Source organism: Typopeltis vanoorti, chromosome 22 (genome assembly GCF_054136105.1).
Source record: "Typopeltis vanoorti isolate ZY-2024b chromosome 22, IOZ_Tvanoo_1.0, whole genome shotgun sequence".
Classification (NCBI taxonomy): Eukaryota; Metazoa; Arthropoda; class Arachnida; order Uropygi; family Thelyphonidae; genus Typopeltis; species Typopeltis vanoorti.
In genome coordinates this window covers 78,749,602-78,777,495 of record NC_143570.1, presented here as the reverse complement: position 1 = coordinate 78,777,495, position 27,894 = coordinate 78,749,602, and the positions used below count along the sequence as shown (strand labels likewise).

General features: G+C 36.0%; 1 protein-coding gene across 1 annotated transcript in view; it reads left to right on the top strand.

Annotated features, from left to right (window-relative positions):
• Nucleotides 1-64: 64 nt before the first annotated feature.
• The window catches only part of LOC150094506 (protein MIS12 homolog), a 175,945-nt gene continuing 148,115 nt past the window's right edge, over nucleotides 65-27,894 (top strand). The window contains exons 1-2 of the mRNA XM_090412225.1: nucleotides 65-83; nucleotides 24,925-25,005. Of these exons, the coding sequence (XP_090268351.1) occupies nucleotides 24,930-25,005 (76 nt within the window). The 5' untranslated portion in view covers nucleotides 65-83; nucleotides 24,925-24,929. The remainder of the gene's footprint in view (nucleotides 84-24,924; nucleotides 25,006-27,894) is intronic.

Here is a 27,894-nt window from a genome sequence, read left to right as displayed (position 1 = left end):
CTGAGTGGTACGATCGCTCGTAATTGCTCAAGCTGATTGAGATCAACATGTGAACTTACGATGACAGTATTTACGATATCCAGGTAACTGCAAATAAACTATTTCCGCTATTATATCTATCATATAATATTTGGAGTACACACCTGGCCTTGACACTTAATTACGGTTTAGCATTAGCCACAGTTTTGAAGTAAAAATGGGGCTTTCTTCATAATCTTAATGCACGGTATCTGTGCAAGTGATTTATCATCTCCTTAGAATTGGGCTGATTTTTTTTTTTTGTTTTGGCTTGCTAATTCAGTTTTATCTTTGAAAGGATACGAACGGACCGCGCGAGTATTGAATTTGGTAGGACGTTTTATTTATCATATAAGAGGAGTTGTGTAGTTGGTATACTATAAATTGCTTTCTATATTTGTTATTTTGTATATATAAAGGTTTCTTTCTAAGAAGGAAAAGGGAATAATATATATTTGTACGATATATTATGACGGAAAGTTAAATTTGTCGATTGGTGTACAAGTAATTTATGCTGATAGTATGGTTACTTTATGATAAATGTGTATGATTAAGTTACTTAAATATTCTAGTTACTCAAATAATTAAGTGGTCGCCGATACTTTATAGTTTGCTATATTCGGCATGAAACTCTGATTCCAATCTTTGAGTTTCTTATTCGGTTTTAAAACAATGTGGGATTTAATATCCCCTTAATTTAAATAGTGTATGATTAATATTATTTTTACTTACACCTGGAAGCAGTGCAAGACCCATCATATTTTATAAATTGCCTGATATGCCACGTTTGTCATTTAAAGGAGAATGATTCCAAGTAACCTTACTCGCTATTATTTTTTAACCATTTGAATTACTAAATTCATATTTATTTTGAAACAGTTAAATCGGACAATGCCAATGCACTTCAACACAGATCACTTTCACTTGCGTGCTAATTGGCAGTAGTTCATGTAAGTACTGTACTTCAAGTTAAGCGAATGGAAAAACTGTGAACGATGTACTGTTTTACTAACATTTCTTTTGCATTTTTAAACCAAATCAGAAGTGACTGCAGTAGCAATATTCAAAAAGTAATCGACATTTTCGAAATATAAACTTGAAAGGAGAAACAGCTTATGGGAAAGAGAATTTCTTGAGTTTTTAAGGGATCACTATCCCATATTTGGTAATGCATAAATTAACGATGCCAAGAAATTATATTTTTGGTTTAATCCTTTATCCAAGTGTAAGCAAACAAAGTTTGCACCTGAAGTATTTTCAGGACAGGGCAACTTGTATATGGAGGCTAGTGCATCACAATACTTGCCTTAGTATCCCATAATGCAAAGCACATCTCTTTATGCATTATACTCCATAAGCATTAGACGTGTCAGTAAGCAGATGTGCTTTGCATTATGGGATACTAAGGCAAATAATGTGAAGTCATTAGCCTCTATATATGAGTTGTCCTGTCCTGAAAATACTTCAGGTGCAGACTTTGTTTGCTTACACTGGGATAAAGAATTAAACCACAAATATAATTTCTTGGCATCTTTAATTTATAATATAACCAAGTGGAAAAACTTCCAACAGTTGGTAATATAGTTAACATGTGGGCAAAATATATTAGATATGGTAATAATGTTGAATAGTGTTAGGGTAGACAGGATACCAATATTATCAGCAGTTGGTGATGGTAGTCCTGACCTGGGAGGTGTGAAGGCATGCAGAAGTATCCAGAATAAGAGGATACGTATGGTACTATATGGCAGGAGATTCTGAAAGGTTCAGAAAACGGTTTAAAAGAGTTCAGCGAGAAAAGAAACTTGAAGGAAAAGAGATTTACATGGCATGGGCAATAGTAAACTATTTGATAATAGGAGTAATACAGTGTGTGCCTAAATCAAAAAGGATTAAGAGAATAGGTGTTAAATGAATGAATAGGGAAATTGAGCAGGAATTGCAGATGAGAAGATTATAGAAAAAATATGAACGTGGAAGAAGCGAACAGTTAAATGAATCCCTAATGTGCAAGCAAGAAGGGTGTCAAGCATAATAAGAATGAAGAAATTAGATTATTATTATTCATGAATTTCAAGGCGTCCGAAGACTCATTGCAGGAGGACACCTACTGTACAACTTTTTGTCTCCAATACTACACAACTTCTACTACCAATCACCTACATCAATGCCATCCACTGCCCGCATCCACCATCAGCACTGCTAGTATTTTTTGTCTGTAAATTGCATGTGTTCTGAAGGGCCGATTTGTCTGTATTGAAAAAACCCGAGTTTCCGGGAGAAAAAACCCTGCTACCACCGTATGAGATCGGCTAACTCACCTTCATTTAAAAAAGTCCACATAAAGATTCCTCCCATCATGACGCCAATCAAACTTAGACCTTTTCCAATCGAAGGACACAACGTACTGTTGTTCTTCCAATTGCACTATGGAGACGATTAATAAAACAGGCCCGGAAAAAATCCTAGGCAGGATTTTCCTTATGCAGTCAGCAACAGAAAGAATAATTATGGGAGGATAACTGGATCGAGATGGTGCAGGAGTGACCAAGGAAGTTATAATGTTACTGTGATAATTTCGCTAAGGCTTTTCATATGGTTTTCCAAAAATTATGAGCATTAATGAGACATTGGTTGATTGAAGATGATATGGTTCATAGGAAAAGAATGCAAGGGATGGAACAGGATGGGTAGTGGGGGGTTGCTATAATGATAGCAGAGGAATTAAAGCCAAAAAGAGTAGAAGTGCATTATGGGACCAGAGTTTCAGAGGGAAGTTCATATTAAACTATTGGTGTAAGATAGAGGCCAACAGGACTAAATATTTTCTTATGTAGTGAAACTGGTGGGGTATCCATAACTATAAAGTAATTGCAATAACATGTATGCCACAGTAAATAACTTTATTATGTAAATATTTTGTCTTGTGTATCATATAACATCATCAGTACAATTTTCAAGCAACAACATTAATCAGACAAGAAGCCCACAGGACTCCTGTACCATATATTAAAGGCAACTCTGAACGAGTGACAAAAATTATGAAAAAATATCGACTCATTGCTACCTATAAACCCATCAACACAACTACCAAATTCACAACTTGCTACCTTTTCCAAAAGAAACTCTCACCAGTGATGCTATAGTTCGCCCACTGTTTGTAGGTCTCTGCTTCGCGTCTTGCCAAGAATAGTCTTTTCATGTTGAAGGGGAGAAAGAAATGAAGGACGTATGAATTGGTCGCCAACACACAAAATCATGTGCTTTATAAGTAAAATTTTGCAACTTATATTTATACAAGTTGCAAAAGTTATACAAGCAACATAGTTAATTGCAATAATCATAAAAGAGAAGTTAATTTTCTGACCTGTAATAATAAACAACTCATCCCACAATAAGGACTGATTACCCTATTATCAGAATGGATTCTCCTTTTTTTTAACATGCGCAGAAGTGTAAGTGTCGAAGGATCTCTAATCGGTAGGTGAACTATACCTGGTGTATACAAAGTACCATGTTTATATAAATTGTCTTAATATGGACAAACAAAATCTATAAATAAATTTATTTTTCTGAACATCAAGATCACATCTGTCTCATCAAACCTTATAAATCCAGCCTAGCACAACATCATTGAAAACGCTAACCACAAGATCCAATGGAATAATGCTGAATTGCTACATAGATTTATATATACACCTGAATGTTTGTATAAAGAAAGTGCTGAAGCCTTACTTCATAGACCTAATGTTAATTGAAGCAACGTTTGGGAAATTGTTATCCTCACTTGTATTAAATAAATGTAGCTGTTATATTTTAATTGTAATTTGATTAGTTTTGATTTCAGCCTGTTTAGTTTTAAGTCATGAACATGCAACTGTATATGTAGAGAGATTCCAATCTAAGCATGTGCACTACTAATGTTGCTTGAAAATTGTACTCATGATGTCTTATGATATGCAAGATGAAATATTTACTGAATAAAGTTATTTACTGTGGTATACATGTTACTTTATAGTTAAGGGCTAAATATGTAATTGGTTGCTCCTATAATCCAGTAAGTATACGAAAGAATGTAGATGACATGCACTTGCAAATTAGCATGGTGAGTACAGGTTAATTAATTATTATTTTATTATAACTATATCACAGGCAGAGAAGGAAATGGAATTTAAACAGCTTTTGACAGATAATTACCTGAGGGAACATTTAAGTGATGAAACATGAGGTTCAAGAGTGCTGGATCTGATCATTACATCAGAGAATTTAACACTAACCAATCTAGCTGCATTTCCTCCTGTAATCTTGACATGAGAGATTGCCAGATATGCAAAATTAGAAAGCAGATGATTATGACAAGCCGAGAAATCAGCTTTCAACAGAGCCATGGCATAAAAATTTAGAGGATAGCGATGGTGGTGCATTGATCAAGGGGTGTTTGAAGAAAGCATTATCTAATTGTATACCTAGAGTCAGAAAGATAAATCAGATAGGAGTTACATGGATCAATAGCTTCATTAAGCAGGAGTTGCACACAAAGAAAAGGTTGTGGAGAGTATAAGGCACAGGCAAGAAAGGTGACCAGTATGGTAATGAAGGCCAAAACTAATTATGAGAGAAAGCTAGCTGATTGAGGCCAAAAGAAACCCCCAAGAGTTCGTTCGCTATGTGGCAAGTAAAAGGAGGAATGGCTATAGAATGATGACTTTAAAAATTGCTGATGGTGGGGAGGAAACAGAACAGTTGAATTACTGAGTGAGCATTTTGCAGGGAGTACCATCTAGGTGGTAATAACATTGACTGATAGGAGAACAGAGGTTGAAGAAATGAGATGCTTATAATATTGCAGAACCTCAATATGGACACAGCATGATGTGATGCTAGATGAGAAATATATGGCTTCTGCATTACTTCATCCTTAGTAACCTTTCTGGGTCTGTCTCCCAGTAATGAGATCTCAATAATGGTAGAAAACAGTCTGGGTAGTAACCGTTCCCATAATGCATAGCATTATACACACCCAAAAGGATGTGTTTTGCATTATGTGATACCAATCAGTTGATGTGAAGTCATTAGCCTCTGTATACAAGTAGCCTAGTTGTGAAGATAATTCGCATGCAAACTTTGTTTGCTTATACTTGGATAACGGATTAAACTAAGAATATAATTTCTTGGCATTTTTCATTTATAGAACACAGCTATAGAATTAGATGGCATATTAGGCTGTGTATTATGAGAATGTGCAAGGGAATCATCTTTTCTGACCAAGCTGTTTAAGCCTTAGTGTTGGGAAGGTGCCAATGGAGTGAATAGAGGGCAAAGTAGCCCCTTTGCATAAATAGGTCCCAAGGCAAGTAACAAATTATAGGCCAATCAACATCTCAGGAGTAGTGGTCAAGCTATTGGGAAAATTAGTGAAAGACTGAATTCATGGTTGGGTTGATAGGAATATGATACTCTGCAAGGGGCAACATGGTTTTGGAAAGGATAGGTCTTGCTTTAGTAATTTGCTTACTTTTTATAATCAAGTAACAGTGAAATTGGGTAAGAGAAATGGGTGCTCAGTGATATTACTAGACTTTGCACAAGATTCCACATAGAACTCTATTGCATAAATTGGAAGAAATGAGGATGTATATGAATCATGTGATTTGGATTAGAGGATGGTTCATGGACAGATATCAAAGAGTGGTTTATGTGGAGGAGTTGAGTCCAAGTGAAGGCAAGTGACCTGTGATGTACTGCTGGTCTCATTATTTGGTCACCGTGTTTATTTTATATATTAGTGATATAGAAAATTATTTGACAGGAAATATTCAGTTGTTTGTTCACAGTTCTAAATTGAGAAGAGTAATGCTAAATGTAGGTGATGCAGAGATTCTGCAGGAAGACTTAAATAGACTAGCAGTATGGGCAAAAGTAAATGGCTGTAGTTTAATGCAGCCAAGGGTAAGATGCACTTTAAGAAGAGATCAGAAGCTATGTACTGTATTGATGAAACTGAATTGCAGGAACTGCCTGGTTGACTGAGTGGTTAGCATATTTGCTCTCCAGCCAAAAGGCTGCGGTTTTGAATCCCACTGTGGGCATGGATGTTTGTCATTGTCTGTGAAAATACTAGTGGTAGTGGTGGGCAGTAGATGGCTTTAATGTAGATGAGGTGTTTTGCTGTAGTTGGTGAATTGAGACAAAGAGCTGTACAGTGCCCTCCTTTGATGAGTCTTTGGACTCCTTGGAGGCGTCACATAATAAAAAAACTGATCAGGGCAGGGCTGTAACTATGCACAAGGCTCTATCCGAGGTCCTGAAAAATTAGGGCCAATTTAAGGGCCCCAAGCAATGAGAAGAGGGGGGGGGGATCCCAGAGCACTCTATCACCTTGGGCTGGGCCAGCCTTGGGAAAAGATACATACAGCCCTGAAGGCAGGGACTTGGGTGTGATTGGGGGACAGAGAGTTGAAGTTTAGAGGGGCATGTTACAAAGGTAACAAAAACAGCACATCAGATTACATGATTGTTGAAGAACACAAGTGGAGTCAACTGCTTGTTAGTGTTAAGTTAGGTTCATGACTACAGGATGAACTATATTTTTACCTGTGTATGAAAAATTTTCATGACTACAGAAGAATAACAGAGAAGTTATTCTTCCCTTATATTAGCCTTCAATAAGGCCAGATTTGGATTCCCAGATTCCACGGGGAAGAAGTTGTGGAGAGGATCCTGAGTCTAGTGAAAAGATTGTGGCAGGTGTGGAATGCTTCCTATGACTTGGTCTGACTATTTGCTTCCATTCACCTGACTCGCACACTTGTTGTGAACTAATCACAGAAATTATTCTGACTGTTGATGTTTCAAAAACTTAGCTGATAGGCAAATAAGAGGAGACATGATAGAAGCATATAGTTATTAAAGGGATTTATAGGATTGACAGTGAAACTTCAGTACATGACAAGAAGGGAGAGAACAAGGGGTCAGCAGTGGAAGCTGTGTATGGTGTGGTTAGCAAGAGTAAGGACTAGAATTTTTGTTTGGAGGGTGGTGTATGTGTTGATTGAGATGGTTGTGGATGTTTCATCAGTAATTAAAGTTTAAGGAGAGGTACAAAGTATTGGCTTAATAGCTATTGTTCTAAAAATGTATCTCCCATGATAAGTTTTCTCACTCCATGGAGATAGTCGTATAATAAGAATAATTAATAATACTGATGCCTTTCTTTTAGGCTTGCACGGTGATCCGAATGCATTTTTGGAAATTATGGAAACAACTACCGTGTTTGAATAAAAACTTTAGTTTACTATTACTAAATTTTACAATTCGACGTTTCGACCTTTATGTTAAGGTCATCTTCTGGAGCGTACAAATATACACAGGAAACAAGCTATACCACAATCATACTGGTTCGTTAAAGACACTGACTAACCGCTACCACAATTGTTGGCCTGACCTCTGGTGGGGAAAAAAAAAAAAAAAAAATTATACATCAGCGCTAAAGTCCTATTATTTGTGTTGTCTACTATATACATATATTAACATTATATTAACATCATTCCAGCCAGTTGGAGTGGAATGGTTTCTAATAATAGCAGATTGGCTAGAGTCCTGACTTGTGTTGAATCTTTCAAATTAGGTTGGCTGAATGTGTGCCATCCAGATCCTTGGAATTTTCATACCATCTTTTTTGTTGATATTTGGGTGGTTTATCAGGATTTCGCAGGATTCCTTAAATTTCCTTTCATACCAGGTTTTTGTGCAGTGTAAGGAGCAGGTGCTTTTCCAGTTGATTTGGTGTAGGGTGTTGAGTTCGTGGTCTGAGAGGCCTGCCTCACCATCATGGTTATGTTTAGTGTGTCTAATGTGTTCTTTCTTGCGTATAGGAATTGTCCGTCCTGTTTCACCAATGTACGGTAAGTTACAGGTGCAGCGGATGCAATAGACTCCAGGATGTGCTAATGGGAGGAGAGGGTCCTTAGAGGAGCTGAATATAGTTTTAAGTTTAGTGGGTGGTTTAAAGGTGGCATTAAGGTTATAATGTTGTAGGATTCTGTTGATTTTTTCTGATAACCCTTTAATGTATGGGATGGCTATGGTTTTACTGTAGTCTAGATTCGTTTTTGTTGTGGTTTTATAGAGTATTTTATTGACAGTATTTTTGTTATAGCCATTGTTTATGAATGTGTCACTAATGATTTTTAGTTCTTGTTTCAGGGCCTGCTGGTTAGAGCAAATAGTTGTGGCTCTGTTTTTAAGGGTGTTTATGACTCCATATTTTTGTGCTGGGTGGTGATATGAATTTGCATGTATGTATTGGCCCGTGTGTGTAGGTTTTCGGTAGACCGTGAAGGATAGATTGCCTGAAGGAAGACGTGTAACTAGTGTGTCTAGGAACGGGAGCGAATTTTGGTTTTCGATTTCGATGGTAAATTGTATGCGTTCGTGTTGTTTGTTTAGGTGGCTGAGGAATGTGTTTAGCGTTTGTCGACCGTGCGGCCAGATCGCGAACACGTCGTCAACGTATCTGAGCCAGATATCTGGCTCTAGATATCTGTTCCTAGACACACTTACAGGTGCATCCGCTGCACCTGTAACTTACCGTACATTGGTGAAACAGGACGGACAATCCCTATACGCAAAAAAGAACACATTAAATATAACCATTATGGTGAAGCAGGCCTCTCAGACCATGCACTCAACACCTTACACCAAATCAACTGGAAAAGCACCTGCTCCTTACACCGTACAAAAACATGGTACGAAAGAAAATTTAAAGAATCCTGCGAAATCCTGATAAACCACCCAAATATCAACAACAAAGATGGTATGAAAATTCCAAGGATCTGGATGGCACACATTCAGCCAACCTAATTTGAAAGATTCAACACAAGTCAGGACTCTAGCCAATCTGCTATTATTAGAAACCATTCCACTCCAACTGGCTGGAATGATGTTAATATAATGTTAATATATGTATATAGTAGACAACACAAATAATAGGACTTTAGCGCCGATGTATAATTTTTTTTTTTTTTTTTTTTTTCCCACCAGAGGTCAGGCCAACAATTGTGGTAGCGGTTAGTCAGTGTCTTTAACGAACCAGTATGATTGTGGTATAGCTTGTTTCCTGTGTATATTTGTACGCTCCAGAAGATGACCTTAACATAAAGGTCGAAACGTCGAATTGTAAAATTTTAGTAATAGTAAACTAAAGTTTTTATTCAAACACGGTAGTTGTTTCCATAATTTCCAAAAATGTAATAATACTGATGGTAATGATACTATTCTAAAGAAGCAGGAGGCTGAGGAATTAATAATTCATCAATTCCTTGATGGTGAATGAGGTAGAAGTGTATATTTGTTTAAGTTATCTTGATGTGAATGAAGCTGTTGGACTGGATGGGATTTTTTTGTGTTGTGAAATAATGTACTAAGGAACTGACATTTTATTGACTTAGCTGTTTAATTAAACTCTTGGGTCTGGAACGATCCCTAATGAGTGGAAGGAGGACAAGATTATTCCATTGCATAACAGCGGAAACAAGACATGTTTTAGATCAGTGGTCTCCAAACTTTTCGCCGCGAGGGCCACATTGGGTACTTCAGCACTGTTCAGTGGGCTGTAGTAAAAAAGAAAACTCTAGAACTAGATATGAGTTTTATTGAAAGCAGATAAAAACTGATTACAGAGTATGTGAGATTAAATTACCATATATTAATGACAACGAACACTATCAGCAAATTATCATATTTTTATCACAAATTATAATAAAACCATTAATGTGAATGATGTAACTGTGTGTTTTTAAAATCTTATTAAACTCGGGTTCAAATTTTGAAGTGCTAATTATAAGTAGCGATTTCAAATGTACATCAGATAAATTTGCCCTGTATTTTGACTTGATATATTTCATTCGGGAAAAAGTTTGTTCGCAAAGATACGTTATTCCAAAAATAGAGATAAATTTACAAGATATCTCTATATATATCCCAAAAATAGAGATAAATTTACTAGTGAAATTTTGTAAAATTCAAATTTTTTTTCTTCATTAGTCCATTTTAACAAACCTTTTACAGTCGGAAAGACCGTAACTTGGATTATGGTTACTTTTTGCTATTCGGGAATATATTTTGAACACAATTTTAATTAGTGCATTTGAAATCTATCAATATCCAGTGTTTTTTTTTTGCGGATTCTTATTGAAAAATTAGTCCAATTTGCAGGCTGGATAAAATTATATCGTGGGCCACTGGCCGTAGTTTGGAGACCCCTGTTTTAGATTATAGACCTATTTACATTTCTGGAGCAGTTAAGGTTTTGAGGGAGATTGGTTTGGAATAGAATACAGGAGGGTGTACATAAGGAAAAGATTCTTTATAGAGGTCAGCATTGGTTTGTTAAAGGATGGCTTGTTTCATTAATCTACTTAACATTTTATAATAAGGTGACTGCAGTTCTGGATAGAGGTGATTCATATACAGTGATATTTCTGTATCGCTGTATATGAATGGATTTTGAGAAGGCATTTGACAGACTACCACATAATAAATTTGTGTAGAAGTTAAGAGCAAATGTGATAGGATAATCAGTTGGTTGATTGGATGAGAAGCTGGCTTTCATAAAACCTTCATATAATGGCTGTGTATAAAGGTACACAGAAGATTACCTCTTTTCTTCTGGTGAGAAAAGGTCCTCTAGTAACCTTTTCTCACCAGAAGAGGTTACCAGTGGAGTCCCACAGGGCTCTGTCCTAGGACCATTGCTGTTTAATTGTTTGTTAGTGATGTTGCAAGTAGTTTGTAAGCAGATATTCAGCTGTTTGCAGATGTGTACTTAGTACTTTAGAGTGATTTGAATAGATTTGCAGTGGGTAGACAGAGATGTCAATTCAGTACTATTATTACTATTATTATGTGAGACATCGAGGGAGAGTGTGCCAACAGCATCGATCGACTGAATCTCTTCCAACTACTAACTGCACTCAAACTTGTTTAACTTTTTGCGAGCCATTAGTAGCAGAGTCTCTACCAATTGACCAACCTAATGCCAGTAAATGTAGAGTTTTGCTTTAGATCTTGGAAATGTAATGATGTGTATCATATTGGAGGTGTTGTATTATAGGAGATTGAGGAAGCAAGGGATCTTGGAATATTCATGGATAGAGTATTGAAGTTCAAAGAACATGTTGCAGAAGTGATAAAAACAGTACAAAGAAATGCCAATATATGCTAAGAAGAATATTGACAATTAGAGAAAAGTATGTGGTCGTTCTACATTTGATTTGGTTTTTATTAGACCACATCTTGACTACTGTACGCTGATTTGGTCACCTGCATTCTAGGTGAGACTCTGCTAAATTGACAGAGTAGGGGTATTGGAGTAAGATGCAAATTGTTGAGAGGACCTTTTTTCAAACAGATATTTTTCAAACAGTTGAAGAAGGATAGGGGATGGAGATTAGAGGTCATTCTTGGATATTATAAAGGTGTGGTGCATAAGAGAGTGAGGCATGACTTTTGTATGGAGAGTGGTTGGTGGGTGGAATGTTTTGCCAAATGATGCGAGTATACTGCCATATATGAAAAAATTTTCATAACTACAGCAAAATGTGGATATAAATTTATAGCCAGCATAGATTACCTTTTCTTGTTGAGCTGGTAATCTTTATCTATTGTCTACACTACTGGCATATATGTTTATATCATCATGTAGGATCTTTAACTGTTTCCTCAGCATTATTCCAAACCTCATTAATATATGAGGGGATACCCAAAAATAACTGGAATTATTATTATTTTTTTAATTTCATTAAAGTTTACAATACCTTATTCTAGTCTCCTTCAAATACTATCCAAGTGAGTCAGTAAACTTGTCCCAATGTTTTTTCCACTGCTGGAAACAGTTCTGGAACTGTTCAACTGGAATACTGTTTATGGATTTGCAGTGACTTTTCTTTCACTTCGTCCACATCAACGAATCATTGCCCTTTCATGGGTTTCTTTATCCGTGGGAGAAAAAAAAAAAAAGTTGCATGGGGAGAGATCGGCAAGTAGGGAGGGTGAGGAACAAACAGCATGTTGTTTTTCATCAAGAACTGTTGGGCAGACGAGGACGTTTGGGCTGTGGCATTGTTGTGGTGGAATAGGACATCTTTGCTACTCCAAATTTCTTGCTCCCTTAAATCACAGAAACCATTCACATGCTTTATTATGTTTTTAATCTTATGTGAGAAAATGAGGCCAAAATTTAGCAGACACTTGCAAATCTTCTGTTAAAGTTTGCTGGCATGAATTTCATGATAAGTTCATCTCTTCCAAAACTTGTTCATTGGTCTTTCAACGATCTTCATTGATTGCCTGGCAAACCTTTTCAATCTTTTCATCATTTTTGCTTGTTGAAGGTTGGCCAGATTAGTTGGTCTTCAACTGACACGTTCCCATTTATGAAGCTGATAAACTACTCGTAGACCCGTGTTTTACTTGAAGTGTCATCCTTAAAAGCTTGCTGAAGCATAAGAATAGTTTCAGCTGCAGTTTTACCCCCAAAAAAGCAAAATTTCTTGCACACACTCTGTTCCTTGTGGTCAGACATTGCAAAATCAGCAAACTTGCCTGTAGGCGCTAACAAAAAAGCAACCAGAACAACAAACCAGTTCACACCAGATGAAGCACTTGCCAGACTGGCATGGAACTTGCCTAGCTGTATCATCATGACTAGAGAATGTGTGTGCACCAAGTTCAGATTCCTGTTATTTTTGGGTACCCCCCCCTTGTATACATTGAATAGTAGTGGGTCAAGTGGCACACCTTGATCACTTGCCTCCTCTTCAATGCATCTCCTCCACGTGGACGATGCTTCTCATGCATTTGACATCCTGACTCTGGTTATGTAGTCTTGAGCTTTCCTTAGATTCTGGTGATCTTTTCTCATGTTCTTCTAGCATTATTTCTTTGCATTTTGTTCTGTCATGTCATTACTCCAAGCTGCTGCCCAAGTTTGTCATAATTACCAGCTCTGTTTTTTCATATATTCCTATTCTTGAAAATTCAATGTGATTAGTCTCATCTCAAGTGAAGACTACATGAATCATTCTCCCTAAAACAGTCCCTTCATTATGAACAAATGCTGTGATGTTGACATCGGATCCAATACTCAACCTTGTCATTTCTATCACATGCTGTTTTAGGTAATTACTTCTGAATACTGCATAAATTCAATTTTCTTCTCTTACAAGTTTTTTTTTACTAATTCCTATCTTTGTTCCCATAGTTGAAGTCAGTCATAATGATATTACTTGTCCTGTTCTAATTGAGCTAATTTGCCAATACTTGTCATGTACATCTCTTTTTTTCTGTGACACTGAATAGCTTCAAATGCACTTCCTCCCTTAACTCTACCTTGCTACTGAACATCTCCCATTGCTGGTTGCAGTTCTGCTTTCATTAACACTATCTCTTCTTTCATCCTGTACTCCCTATCTTATAAAATACACTGTCCCGTACATTTTATCCCTGAAACAATATCTTACTTCATTGTCCAAATCTGATTATATCCTTTGGCAAAGTCGCTGTAACCAGACTAAAACTCTTCACTCTGTTGATGTATGCATTGTGCTTATACCAAGTATAATCATAATGCATGCATTGCAAATTTGCTAGGCAAATGTTTGTGTTTGGAGGGTTAATCCACCAAAACGGATATATAAACTATTGTCTAAAATACACATATATTATCATGGAAAAATGTGAAAACATTTGAAACAAGAGTCAAACTTTATAAATCACTAACAAATTCTGGACAAATCATTATGCAATCAAGAAAATGTTTACTAAAGTTGTTTGCAAACATAACCAAAAACTCAGCACTGATCTCAAGAAGTTCTGGAAAAGAGAAGAAAAGTCTGCAGAATATTACTAAATTAACATGGGCTCTTAGATAATATAGAGAAAAATGTATGAAGAATATCTGAGAAAAATAGATGAATAAGTCACAAATGCCTTTCATAAGGAAATATCAGGAGGATAGCAAAATGTTATGGAAGCTATTAAAATATAGAAATGGAGAAAACTACCTCTAAAGGAATCAGAACACTAAAGTTATGTAAAAACCAAACAGACAAATATATAGAGATGTAGATGATGTGTGGACTAATTATTGTGCATGACCTTCCAAATCCCTAATAAAATCCATGCTGATATGGCTGACATGCAAAGAATGCTGTCCCTGTTGGCCAAATTTTGATTCTTTGCCCTTCCCCAACATTTTCAGTACATTCACCACTGCTCAGGATAAACTGATCTGTGGTTTGAAGCTTCACTGGAAGCTAATAATGACCTTGTCTCATTTTTTCAGATTAAATAGACGAAACAAGGTCATTGTTAGCTTCAGTGATCATTCTCTTAAAATATCAGTGATATGTCATCAAGCTCTCCCACTCTTTCCTTAATTTAGATAATGACAGTTAGTCTATTCCAGCTTCATGGCTTTCAGTTGGAGAAGACCTGATTTTGAACTGACATGAGAAGAGCCTCCATAGCTTAGTTTGTTTTCATTGAGCCCCCTGGTCTTTCAGACCAGGGGGCTCAATGAAATCCTATCTGTGATGTGAAGAAATCGAGCTTTTCAGTTAAAGGTGAGTTAATTGTCCTCATATGGGGGTTGAGGCAAATTGGCCCCACAAACACATTTACAGACATTGGATACCAGCTGTGAGAGGGAAGAAATTGAAACCTCACCATCTTATCTTTCATCTTCACATTATGGATCTCAAGTAGACATCCATAATAGTGGATGTCCTGGATGGAAAGTCACTTGACAGAACAATGGCATGAACAATGTTTTTAAGGAATTTTTTCAAATGTAAGGTTAGTTAGCCTTCTAAAGATAAACAAAGCTTTTCTCATTAAAACTGTTTTTTTTTTCCCTACTTCAAAACTAAATTGGATAGAAAATATTCTTGGTATTACGTGAAGTCCTCCAGGAGGACTATACTGACCATTAATGGAAATGGTTATCATGCCTCTCCTTAATCTGTTCACTGACAGTGTCCTCATGATGACTGTGGAAATCCATTCCACTGATTTGCTACTCTTCAAGCAAAAATCTAGTCCCTTCACCCTTGGTAACCACACTTTATATAACTTCTGGGGATGACCTCTTGTTTTCTGTCTTATCTTGTATTGTCATGTATTGGAAAATTTCTTTAGCATTTACTGTGGTAACTTATACACTGCTTAGAAAGAAGTCAATGGACACCATAATGTGAGGAACAAACAGCCATGGCACCCACCTTAACATGTAAGACCTTCATTTGATGCGATGACTGCAGCAATCCTACAGGGCATACTTTCCACAAGTATACAGTATGCAGTTAATGTTCAGATACCTCTTGGAGTTCAGTGTTGATGGCACCACAGAGGACTGAGGCCACACGAGGAAAAACAGGACCATACCATCACACTGTCATCTCCAAATTTCATAGTTGGAGTTACGCACTCTGGTAAGAGATGATCACGAGGCATCCTCTACACTCTCTCTCTCTCTCTCTCTCTCTCTCTCTCTCTATATATATATATATATATATATATATTATATATATATATATATATATATGCGATCTTTCTTTGTTTTATTCATTAAGTTTGTATGTTTTCTATGTGATGTTGAATTTAAAATGTCATTTAATATGAAAATTTGAAAGTTGAAATGATGGATTACTGAATTCAATAAGCTTATTACCCATTAATATTTTGACATCTTTATGCTATACAAAGCATTGAAATATGTTAATCTTTAAAAAAAATGCAGAAAAATTCTGCAACCTCCAAGGTTCATCGCTGGAGGTTGTGAAAGAATGAGAAAGGTGAGTAAGAGTGAGAAGTCGTTTTTTTGCAAAGAGCAAAACAATCAACTTTCATTTTACCCTTTTGCACTCAAGCCTCACTAATTAATTTATTGCATTAATTTTTGCACCTGGGAAGCTTGATTTTGTCATTCTCTTGCCAATCACACCTCTTATTATTGAATTGCTGTCTGTACAAAACTTGCACCTTGATTTTTTTTTCTTCTATTACTTGAGCGTTAATTTCTCTTTACTACCATCTCTTACTCCGATTGGAACACTGTCACATGTCATATGTCGGTAGGCCTGTGTTTGGCAAACTTGGAAAAGCTAAGTTGTTTAGTTTAAGAAAAATAATGATGTTAGTTAAAAATTGTGTTAGAATTAGATTATATTGTGGTATTAATTAGATTTAAGTTAAAAGTTTTATTTTCAATTTAGTTAATATAGTGTCTCTGTATGGCAAGTTGTATGGCATAGTGCAGCACATGGCACTGATGCAAAGCAAAACAGTGGCATCCAAGGCATCATTGTTTAAAGAATTCAGCCAATGGGACTTCTTACGATGCAATGTCGGCGAGGTGTATGCATTACCAAAGGCAGACGGAATTTGGTTTGAAAGTGATTGTGGTGGGAGATTGCTTGGATCAGTGTTATACCATGTGAAACTGCAAGGGCTGGATGTTGATAGTGTATGGGAAGTGGTAAAGGAATATTTGAGAGAAGTAATAATAGACTACATGCCTAGATTCAAGAGAGTAAATCAAGTAGGAATTAAATGAATGAATACATCTATTATCTGGAGCTACAAAAAAAAGAAAAAAATGTGGAGGGAATTCAAAGAGAGAGGTGACCAGCACCCACATAAGCATTACAAAGCACAGGCCAGAAGAGTAGCCATTGTGGTAAAAAGGGCAAGAGGCAAAGTATTAAAGGAAATTAGCAGTGCAGGCCAAAGATAATCCCAAACAGTTCTTTTAATATTTTGCAAGCAACGGGAAGAATGTTTATTACAGAATGATTTTAATTAGTGCTAATGGTAGGGAGATAACCGAATCGCTTGAAATAGTAGAATTACTAAGTGAACACTTTGCAAGAGTATATAATCCAGGTGGAGATATTGCTGTAATGAGAGAGAGAGGCAAAGACATATGGTAACTGAGGTAAATGAAATGGAGGTGCATAGCATATTACAGAAACTTGATGTGAATACAGCTATGTGATTAGATGTTATACCAGCTCAAGTTTTATGTGAAGGTGCTAGGGAATTGCTGGTGCCTTTGACCGCATCGTTTAATCCAAGTCTCGAATCTGGGTTATTCCCTAGGAGGTGGAAAGAGGAGAGAAATCGCTCTATTGCATAAAGGAGACTCCAAGACTGATGTAGCAAATTTCCGATCAGTCAGCATATCAGGAGTTGTTAAGGTACTGGAGAAGTTGATCAGGAGCAAAATACAGGCATGGATGGAATGGAAATGGGATACTGTATGGGGGGGGGGAGCAGGGCAACATGGTTTTATGAATGGTAGGTTGTGTCTCAGTAATGTACTAACATTTCATAATAGAGCTGAGCTGGATAAAGGTAATGGTTTTACAGTGATACTGCTGGACATTGTAAAAGCCTTTCACAGGATACGACCTGGAATTCTAATCAATAAACTGCAGCACGTGCGGATGGATATAGGGTTGGTGAGGTGGATAAGAGGATGGTTGATGGAGCGATAATAGAGAGTAGTTTACTCAGGAATAGATTCCAGAAGGGCTGTGGTAGATTATGGGCTCCAGCTTCTACTAGCTCAAAAGAAAAACTTGACAGAGTACAATCAAGAGCAGCAAAAATTATTATAGATGCAGTCTCATCCACAAATAATTTAAAAGCTCAACAAGAGTGTGGGCTTCATATATTAGAAGACAGAAGGAAATTTAACTCTCTGCAGTTAAATTTACTAACATAATCAGGAGCCAACAACAGGATCACATCTCACTGAGGACTTTCGATGCCTGGACAAGAAAATCTAGACTAAAGAGATCATCCACTTTACAATATGATCAAAACAGATCAGCTTAGAACATCTGTCCATTGAAATAAGCAAAGAGCCATTCCTTTTCACTATTCTACCAAAAAATACAGTGATAAACTTAAATCTCCTAGAACCTTGTTCAAAAAAGGATTCACAGCAAGAAAATAAAAGGACTTGACACTATACATCACTTAAATAATTTAAACCATGTCATTGCCTACACTGATGGATCATCTGAAGCACTGAACCAAGGAGGTTCAGGGGTTTTTCTAACTCTACCTGGAGGCAAGGTAGAGTTAGAAATCAAAACCACAGCTAGCAAAATAGCCTGAAACTTCACTTGTGAATTAACAGCCGTACAAACAGCTCTCAAGTTCTGTCTATCTAATCTAGTAATAAACATTACAGAAAGAATAACCATCTATAGTGACTCAAAATCTGTACTTGAAGCATTAAAAAATGGGAAAAACAAAACTCACACAGGAAATTCATGAATAACTAACAATGTTGAATTTGAAAAATAAGAACTGTACACTGCAATGGATACCAGCCCATGTAAATATTGAAGGTAATGAAAGAGCAGACAGATTAGCCAAAGAAGCAAGACATTTACCTCAAAAATTACACCCACTATCACTCACTGATGCTAACTGTCACCAAAATAAGATTGGTAAAACAAACATTCAAGAAGAATGAAATCAGTGAAATTAACGAAAATAGAGAAATAACCACAATCATCACCAGACTAAGGACGGAACATTTTAAAGGCATGGAAATTCAACCACACTGCATTAGGAGCTATGAAGCATGCAAGAACTGTCCAGGAGTTGAACTAACACCTGCCCATATCTATTCTTGTCCAATTGCTGCTGCTCTACAGAAAATTGACAATAACTCTAAAGAAAAGCTCTACTCCAACAAAGTTCAACAGATGCCAAAGCAGTTCTATAGATCCACAGTCATATCTAGAAGCCCTTCATGTTTATGGACTCAACAACAACAACATTTAATTTGTATATTAATGATATAGGAAAGGATCTGAGAGGAACTGTGCAGTTGTTTGCTGATGCAAAAATGTGTAGAGCAATAGTTAATACAGATGTTAAAATTTTGCAGGATAATTTGGATCGACTGGTAGTCTGGACAAAGGAGAATGAATGTCAGTTTAATGTGTGCAAAGTGTAATGCATTATGGGGTGAAAAGATTACCAGCTGTATACCACATTGATGGAATTCTACTCCAGGAAATTGACAAAGCCAGAGATTTGGGAATGTTTGTGGATAGGGAGTTGAAGTTTAGAGGGCACATAGCAAAAGTGACTAAAGCAGCTCATTGGATTACTTGGTTACTGGAGGATACTTTGACGAGCAGAGACAAGCAGGTATAATTAATGCTCTTTATCGAGCCTTGATAAGATCCCATCTTGACATTGAGGAACAGATGATCCAGAGGCGAGTGACCAAGGTGGTAGCAGGTCTATGGAATGAACTTTTCAAGAACAGGTTGAAGATTTGCAGGTTACAGAAATTGGTTGACAGGTGGAAAAGGGGTGATATGATTGAAACATACAAATTACTGAAGGGTTTTTACAAGATTAATACAGAGTAAATTTTCAGAACAGGTCTGGTGATGGTGTGAGAACTAGGGGCCGTTCTTAGAAACTGAGCAAGAGTATAGTTAGCGAGGATTTTAAAACTATATTTTTTGCTTGGAGACTGGTGAATGAGTTGAATAGGTTGCCAAGTCTTTTGTGTGTTGCCATGACTGTGAATAAATTCAATGCAAAGTATAATAGATAGTGGATAAATGTTGGATAGTGCTTGGCATGATGTTTAGGGTCTCCCTCAATGAGTCTGACTCTATGGAGTACCCTGTAATAATAATAAATTGTCAAATTCAAATCCATTGCTGTAACAGGTATTGTACAACTTATATTGGGAGTAATGAGTAGAAAGGCTTATTTGTTGGCATTCATTTTGAGTTTTTTATCATGGTTTAATTCACAACACAAGACTATAAAAGCTATGATATTTTGTTGGTTTTCTACCTAGCATCTTCAGAGCCCAAACAGTTTGTCACAGTACACAAACATGGAATGTACTAGGAAACATGGGAAATCAACATTTAGTTAATAGTAGTAACTGTTTGAAGAAAGCAACAAGAAAGATAGATTGTAAATGGTTTTCAGAAAATAAAATTTCAGAGAAACAAAGAAAGGGTTAGACAACTGAGTGCAGATTTTCAAAGATAGGGGAAAACATTCTAAACAAAAGGTGTAAGGAAATTGAAGAAAGCAATATTTATTATGGGTACAACAAGAGTTCTGTTATGATGTTACAGGGAAGTTTATTCTTAGATTAAGATTGTAAAAAGTAATTTGGGTAAATATCTGATGGAAGAAGCAATGGAAAAAAGATGGAAAGAATATGTAGAGGATTTGTACAAGAAAGATAATAATATTGAAGGAGAATTTGTTGAGGAACCCATGATAATGAAAAGTGAAGTGATATCAGCAATGAAACTGCTGCCAAAAGGAAAAGCTCCTGGAGCTGATAGTGTGTCAGTGGAATTATGGAGCACAACTGGGGGTGAAGTAGTGAAGATATTGCATGGAATATGCCAACAGGTATGGAAGAAAATATACTGGCCTAAAGATTGGAAAACATCAGTATTCATCCCATTTCCAAAAAAAAACTAAAATCACAGAGATTGCGATAATTATAGAACCATCGCTTAATTTCACAGGCAAGTATGCTGAAAGTGATCCAATAAAAGTTGGAGACATGTGTGAATAGAGAAATGCCACAAGAACAGGCAGGCTTTAGGAGAGCCCAAATAGCAAACATGAGATGGATTATAGAAAGAACAAGAGAATTTCAGAAGTAAGTATTAATCTGTTTTTATTGATTATAAGAAAGGTTTTGATTGTGTGGATTACAACTGACCATGGATTATAATGAAATCAATGGGAATACCTGAACCATTTTTACTGAAGCTTCAGTAAAAACAGTCTTTGGAGAAACAGAGTTCAAGTGAAAAAAGGGGTGCACCAGGGTTGTATACTGTCGCACTACCTTTTTTAATATTTATAGCAAATATATTATGAGAATGGCTGATTTAATCCAGCTGGAATTAAGATTGGTCTAGAAAAATAATTTAATATATGCAGATGATATAACCCTCATAGTAAAAACTAGGAAAGATCTGGAGTGGTTGATTCTATTGGTTAAGATGAAAAGTAACAAATCCTGGTTTAATTTAAACATTAGCAAAAGAAAAGTGATGGCTTCTGGCAATTTAAATGAATTTATAATAGAGAGAGATAAAACAGAAATTGTTGAAAGTTATGATTTACTGGGGTCCAGAATCAGAAATGATGGTAAATGCGAAGATGAAATTAAAGGATAGTCATGGGAAAAAAAAAAGCAGTGTTAAACCTGACAAAAATTATGAAAGATTGAGGTGTGAGTAAGGCTATGAAAGTTAAAATTGTCGAAGCAATGGTATTTCCAGTAGTGATATGTGGATATGAAAGCTGGATTATTAAGAAGAAAGACAGAAAGCGAACTGATTCATTTGAATCATGGGTGTGGAAGAGACTTAAGAATCCCATGGACCTCAAGAATGACCAATAAGTTTTAAAGACAGAATGCTCCATGGAAGCGATGATCGCTAAATAGAAGTTTGTTAGATCCTGAATGGAGAACTTTACAAGCAAATTCTTTATTCAGGATTTAACATACCAAATACTATTAATTAAGGAGATACCTGCACATCAGCACATAATTATGAAAATTCTGTTCATGTGATAAAATGTATTCTATATGTGCTATATACTGAAGTTTATTCCTGTATAACTGAATTTAGAAGCAGAGGAGTTTGTGTTAGAATAGTGAGAATCGTGTAAGGGAATTGTTAAATTATTTGTAAATCTCCCATTAAGCTGTCTAGTACATTATGAAATTTCCAAACAGATAAGTAGTAATCCAGAATTCGTATGTAATCTGTATGAGTTGAGTGTAGCACCGGAGGCTGTACCTACGCAGAAAGTGACGTCAGCGCGACTACCTGGAATACGGTAACCTAACAGATTAGAGAGAGTGTAGGATCACCCAAGGGGCATGAACTGTGAGGTTTTTGCAGTAAAAGACACATCGAATAGAGGGTGCAGGAAAGGGTGAATAAAAGGACGATGCGCACCAGATTAAAGGTTTTTATTCTTCGGTTCCTGGATTCCAGCTTTAGGAGATTTGTCAGGTGATTCGTGAGAGAGCGGTGGGTCGACTACAATGATGTCAAACGACGAGGCCTATTCCTGAGAATGCTTGAAGATTTCCAAGTGAAGCTGACCGTGATATGACGGCTTATGCAGAATCGAGCCTTCGTAAAATGGTCCCATCATAGAGAACGGAGGAAGTTTCGTGTGGAGCGGTAGAAAACACGCCAAAGTCTGGAAGTGATTCAGGGACAGCGTAGTGCATTGCCAGGCACAGAGACAGCCGATAACTATACAGGAAGGTAACCCAGATCCACATGTGATAGTGTCAAGACGATCAGAAAGGACCCGGTAATGTAAAAACTTTCATTCTGTGTTAAGATCGCTTTAAAGAAAGACAATTTTGTGTATACAGTAAGCTAAGGACACTTTCTAGAGAACTTTTAAGTAAGAATTGATTGGATTAGTTATACCCTGTAGAACAAAGAATAATTGTTGATAGGCAGTATTTTGATTGAGAATGACTAGGCTTGACTGATGAGATTTAGAATTAAGATAGCTATTGATAGAGTATTAATGAAGGTGTTTAATGTGTATTCAACGAATGATTTGTGAAAAGGAAATATAACCTAGTAGTGTTATGCTTATACTTATCTTTTCGTAATTGAAAGATTTAGCTTACTTAACTTCATAGTTGTGTATGAACCTTAACTTAGTGTGAGCTTTGTTCTATTGAATATTCGAATTTTCTTAACTGTAAATGTTTTATGATTTTCCAATAAATATGTTTTGTACCTTATACCTGAGTTTATGCCTGATTACAAATTCAAACCACCACTTATGAAATAGAACCTTTTTGGCAGGAAGGAATTTAGATATTGTAGTTTAAGTGAGATTCAGGTCACGACTGCTAACTGAATCTGCTCGGTGCTAGCGTAAGATTAATTATTGTGTGTATCTCTTTTGAATTTAGAATCGTTTCCATGAACAAGAGTCTCTTCTGTTATAGGATATTGGCTGGCGCAGCATAAAATAAATTTTGCCAGTATCTGAAAAGGAAATAGTACTGAATTAATATTTAAGAGGCACAACAGTAGATTAGATAGTGGGCTAATTAGAGATAGAATAAAGTATAATATAGAGAAAGCAACAACATAAGTTGATGTAGTTCAGTCATATTATGCAAGCTGATGAATCATTGGGAAAGGCAGTTATATTGGAGAAGAGAAAGACCACAAATTAATTGGATGGACAGCATACAAGAACAACTTGAACTTACAATTACTGAAAGAAAGGACAAGAGGCCAAGTGGGTTGGAGCCTTTGTTCACAGCTCCAACCCACTGACTGGATGGTATATAACAACAACGGGAACTGTTTAAAATTGTACTGGACAGTGCAAAGAATCAAAGTCCTAATTAGTGCCATATATTGTTGGATTTATTATTTATTTATTGATATTTTTTTCTTATTAGTGTCTTGTGAATTAAACTGTGATAAAGCTCAACATTATAATGGAAATTTCAAGACTAGACAAAAACTAAGTTACGAAATAATGTTTATTAACTGGCTTATATTTTGCTGGATTTCAAACGAGCATCCTCATAGCAAAACAACATAACTACTTTTTATTATATCATAAGGTCCTACAGAAACAGCATTGTAAACCAGGGACTCGATATATTTCTCTTTACATGCTTATGTGTTGGATGTTATTCAGAACTTAATTTTAACAGTATTGCAACACCAAACAAAAACTAAATTATAAAAGGATGCTTATTACATGGCTTATATTTTGCTTGATTTCAAACCAGCATCATCAGAGTAAAACAGTATGTTACAGTGTACACGCGACAATGAGTTAGTGAAACAATTGAAATATGGGCAAAAGATCTGAAGTCCTATTTTGATACCATGTAATGTTATATAAAAGAAGTATTACAGTTATGTAGGAGTTGAACTTAAGATGACTGTGACTGTCTTGCAAATTTTTAGCATATTAATGCAACCATACTTGTTAAGGAGAATGCTTTGTAACCATTGCTTCCACAAAAATTGTCTCTCTGACCTGTAATTGCTTTTATATATATCCTATCCTTCTCATCCGTCTAGAATGGGTTGAGTCCTCTCCTAATGAGGGGTTACTGGCATATTAATGCAGCCGGTTCACCACTCCTCTGCTGCATCCCCTAAGGGCGATATTCATGACTGTATCCCCATGTGTGTTCATGGGGACAGGATGAAAAACCCCAGATAAACTGGGGGGGGGGACCCTGCTGTCCACGCCCAAGACCCACTAACTTGGCTATGACTGAGGAAGATCCTTAAACTCTTCACATTGTCGATGGGAATCGAACCTAGAACACTCCTTCCCCAGGCATATGGTTGCAAAGCGCATAGCCACCAAGCTAACCATGCAGACTATATAGTTTTTATATAGCACTGAAAATTAAGTTTTGAATAACATTCAACACCTAAGCCAGTCAACTAGAGAATTTAAAGAGCTCTGGTTTCTAGTGATGTTCCTGTGGTAACTTGTGCAAGTGAAAAATAGTCATGAAGCCTTGCTTTTATAAAGCCATCCATAGTTGTGAAGATACACACACACAAAAGCAACCCAAGTATTAGCAAACAAATGTTTAAATTCTTTGATTGAAACAAGAATATGACTTGTTCAAGTATAATATACTTGAAAGAAAGTTTCTCATTTATGCATGTGGTGGAATGGGTGAAAATAATAGTTAGTCCATTTTTTATTGATTATATAATCCTATTATTAGTAATGCACTCGTTATATTTGTTTTTTGAAATAATCATATTTTTCTCTCCTTCATAGTAATTATGGATGCTATACTCTCAAGACAGGAATATGAAACACAGTATCTGGGGTTTGCTCCAAGATCTTTTACTGATGGAAGTAAGTTCATGCAGTGTGTTTTCTTTGCTGATTGTTCACTTGATGAGAAGTATAATACTGCATTTCAAACAATAATAATTTGTGTGCTGCTGCTGCTGTTTATTATCAGATTTTACTAACTTTGATATATACAATAGACACAGTCGTAACATTAGATGTGTATATAATTATTACATACTAGGAGGACTTAACTTGCTTCTTTAACATAAGATATAAATTTAATTCTGGAATGCTAAACAGGTGTAAAAAAAAATTGGTGCCAAATGCTTTTTTTTTCCTGTCAATTCTTGTACTTGGTCAGAAACAACGGTATGCTTACCCTGAAGCCAACCACAATATGGTGACGAAGGGGTGGTAAATAAAAAATTAATCAGCCTTTAAAAGCCTGAATTTGAAATGCACATAAAACGGGAAATTTACAAAAAAAAAAAAAAAAAAAAAAAAAAAAGAAGAAAAGAAAAAAAAAGTGATATAAAATTTTTATAGTAATTTAGGATTAAACCAAGAATATAATTTCTTGGCATCTTTAATTTATAGTATAATCAAGTTGAAAAACTTCCAATATCTATCTCTGATCCAGAGTATTTTAATAATAAGGGATGATACCTTTTGACTACTCATATGGAAATATGACTTCAGCATTACTTCAAACTTGGTTTCACTTCTGGGTCTGGCTCCCACTGATGACACCTCAGTAAAGGTCGAAACTTGGGTGCTGACAACAACACTTTGCTTCACAATTTGTGGAAGTTCCAAGGATACCCCTAACAGGAGGGATCTTGATTGGAGAATTGCATATGGCTGCCTTCCAGTCAACACCATCAAATGGAGGTATTTCAACATCGGTGATATCTGTTCTTCTTCATGTAGCTTCCTCAGTGAGAGGGTGCAGCACCATGTCCTTCCAGTTCTCTCTGTTGGTGACTTCTCTTTTTGTTTCTGCATAGCCATGTGATCCTTTCCATGATCATATATCTTCAAGCCATGTCCTTCGTTTTTTGCCTCTTGATCCTTTTCCCATAATTTTTCTTTCTAAAACTATTAGTATCCTCTGTCCTGCTGAACCTCTCAGTACATGTCCTGCCAATCTCATCTTTCTCTGGATCATTTCCTGTAATAAAGATCTCTGTGTTCTCGTTCTCTGTAGGACATCTGTATTTGTCACATGTTCTGTCCATAGGATTTTCAGAGCTCTCCTATAGCACCACATTTCAAAGGCCATTATCTGTTGCCTTACTCTCTTCTTGAATATCCAGATCTCACTTCCATATGTGAAAATTGGCCACAGTAATGTTCTTATCATTCTTTTCTTTGTCTTGATACTCACAGAACTTCTGAGCAGATCTTTATTTTTCCAGAATGCATCTTTAGCTATGGCTATTCTTATTTTTATTTCTTTATCTTGCTTTCCATCTGCAGTAAAGTAGGTGCCTAAATATTTGTATTATGTGTATGTTCAATTTTCATATTATTTATGAATATTTCTGGCTCGGATCTGCTATCTTTTGAGGTTTTCATAAATTTAGTTTTTTTTGCATTTATATCTAATCCAAATTCTTTAACTTCTTCAATTAGTAGCTGCATTAATTTGATTAATTTGTTTCTGTTTTCTACTATTAGAATGGTATCATCAGCATATCTAAGATTGTTGTATTTTATACCATTGATAGTAATTCCTGTTTTTTGTTTTTCAATCTTTTTCATCACTGTCTCACTATAGATATTAAATAGATTTGGTGAAAGGATACAACCTTATCTAACTCCTCTTTTTATTTTCACTATAGAAGTCTCATCGTTAAACAGCTATATTTTCTGTTTGGTGTAAATCATTTTTATAATCTTCAGTACATGATCTTCATCATCATCATCAAATTACTGCCATGTACCCTCAAGGGGTGTACAGGATATGACAGTACTACATAAAAAAATTACATCATTACTAACTTCCTATCTACAATTTTCCTCCAAATCAGTCTGTTACTTGTCAACACTCCAACATTATCAGATCTTATATTTCTATCGTCTAAGGCACTTTGTACCTTAGATCCACCTATATCTTGGTCTTCCTCTGGGTCGTTTTCCTGCCAACCTGGCAGAGAACACTTGTTTTGCTAATCTTTCCTCTCCTATTCTATTTAAGTGACCATACCACTTGAGATTAGCTCTGCTAACACATTCCTGGATGCTGACAATGTCAAGTTCTTTCCTAATATCCTCATTTTTAATATGATATTGCCATTGATGCCATCTGTTCATGCCTCTAATCTTTCTCAGGACTCTCATATCCGCGGTCTCTAGTCTTTGGTCAAGTGTTTTACTTCTGACCCAGCTCTCAGATCCATAAGTTAAAACTGGTTTGAACACTGTCTTGTATACAGCTAATTTAGTGTTCCGACTAATTTCTCTCTTATTCCATATGAATTTATTCAATTGACTTCCCACCATACCAGCTTTGCTGATTCTGTTGTTTATTTCTATATTTAATTTACCATCTTCAGTAAAAATCGTGCCTAAGTAACTGAAATGTTTTACTTGTTCCACAGGTTCTCCATTCACAACACACTTGACATTTTCAATGATTCTGCCTATTTTCATTGTCTTTGTCTTTTTATTGCTGATCTTCATACCATATCTATTACAACAGCTATTCAATTTAGTCAGAGAATCTTGCAGACTTGTAGCAGATTTATTTAGAAGTATAACATCATCCGCATAAAGCAAAGAGCTGACATTAACATCTCCAATTTTGATATCATGTTTAATACCACTTTCCTTCATAATGTGATCCATATAGATAATGTACATCCTTGTCTCACACCAGATTTAACATTAAACCATCTTCCTGTACTTCAATTCTAACTGCTGACTTACAACTCAAATAAAGACTAA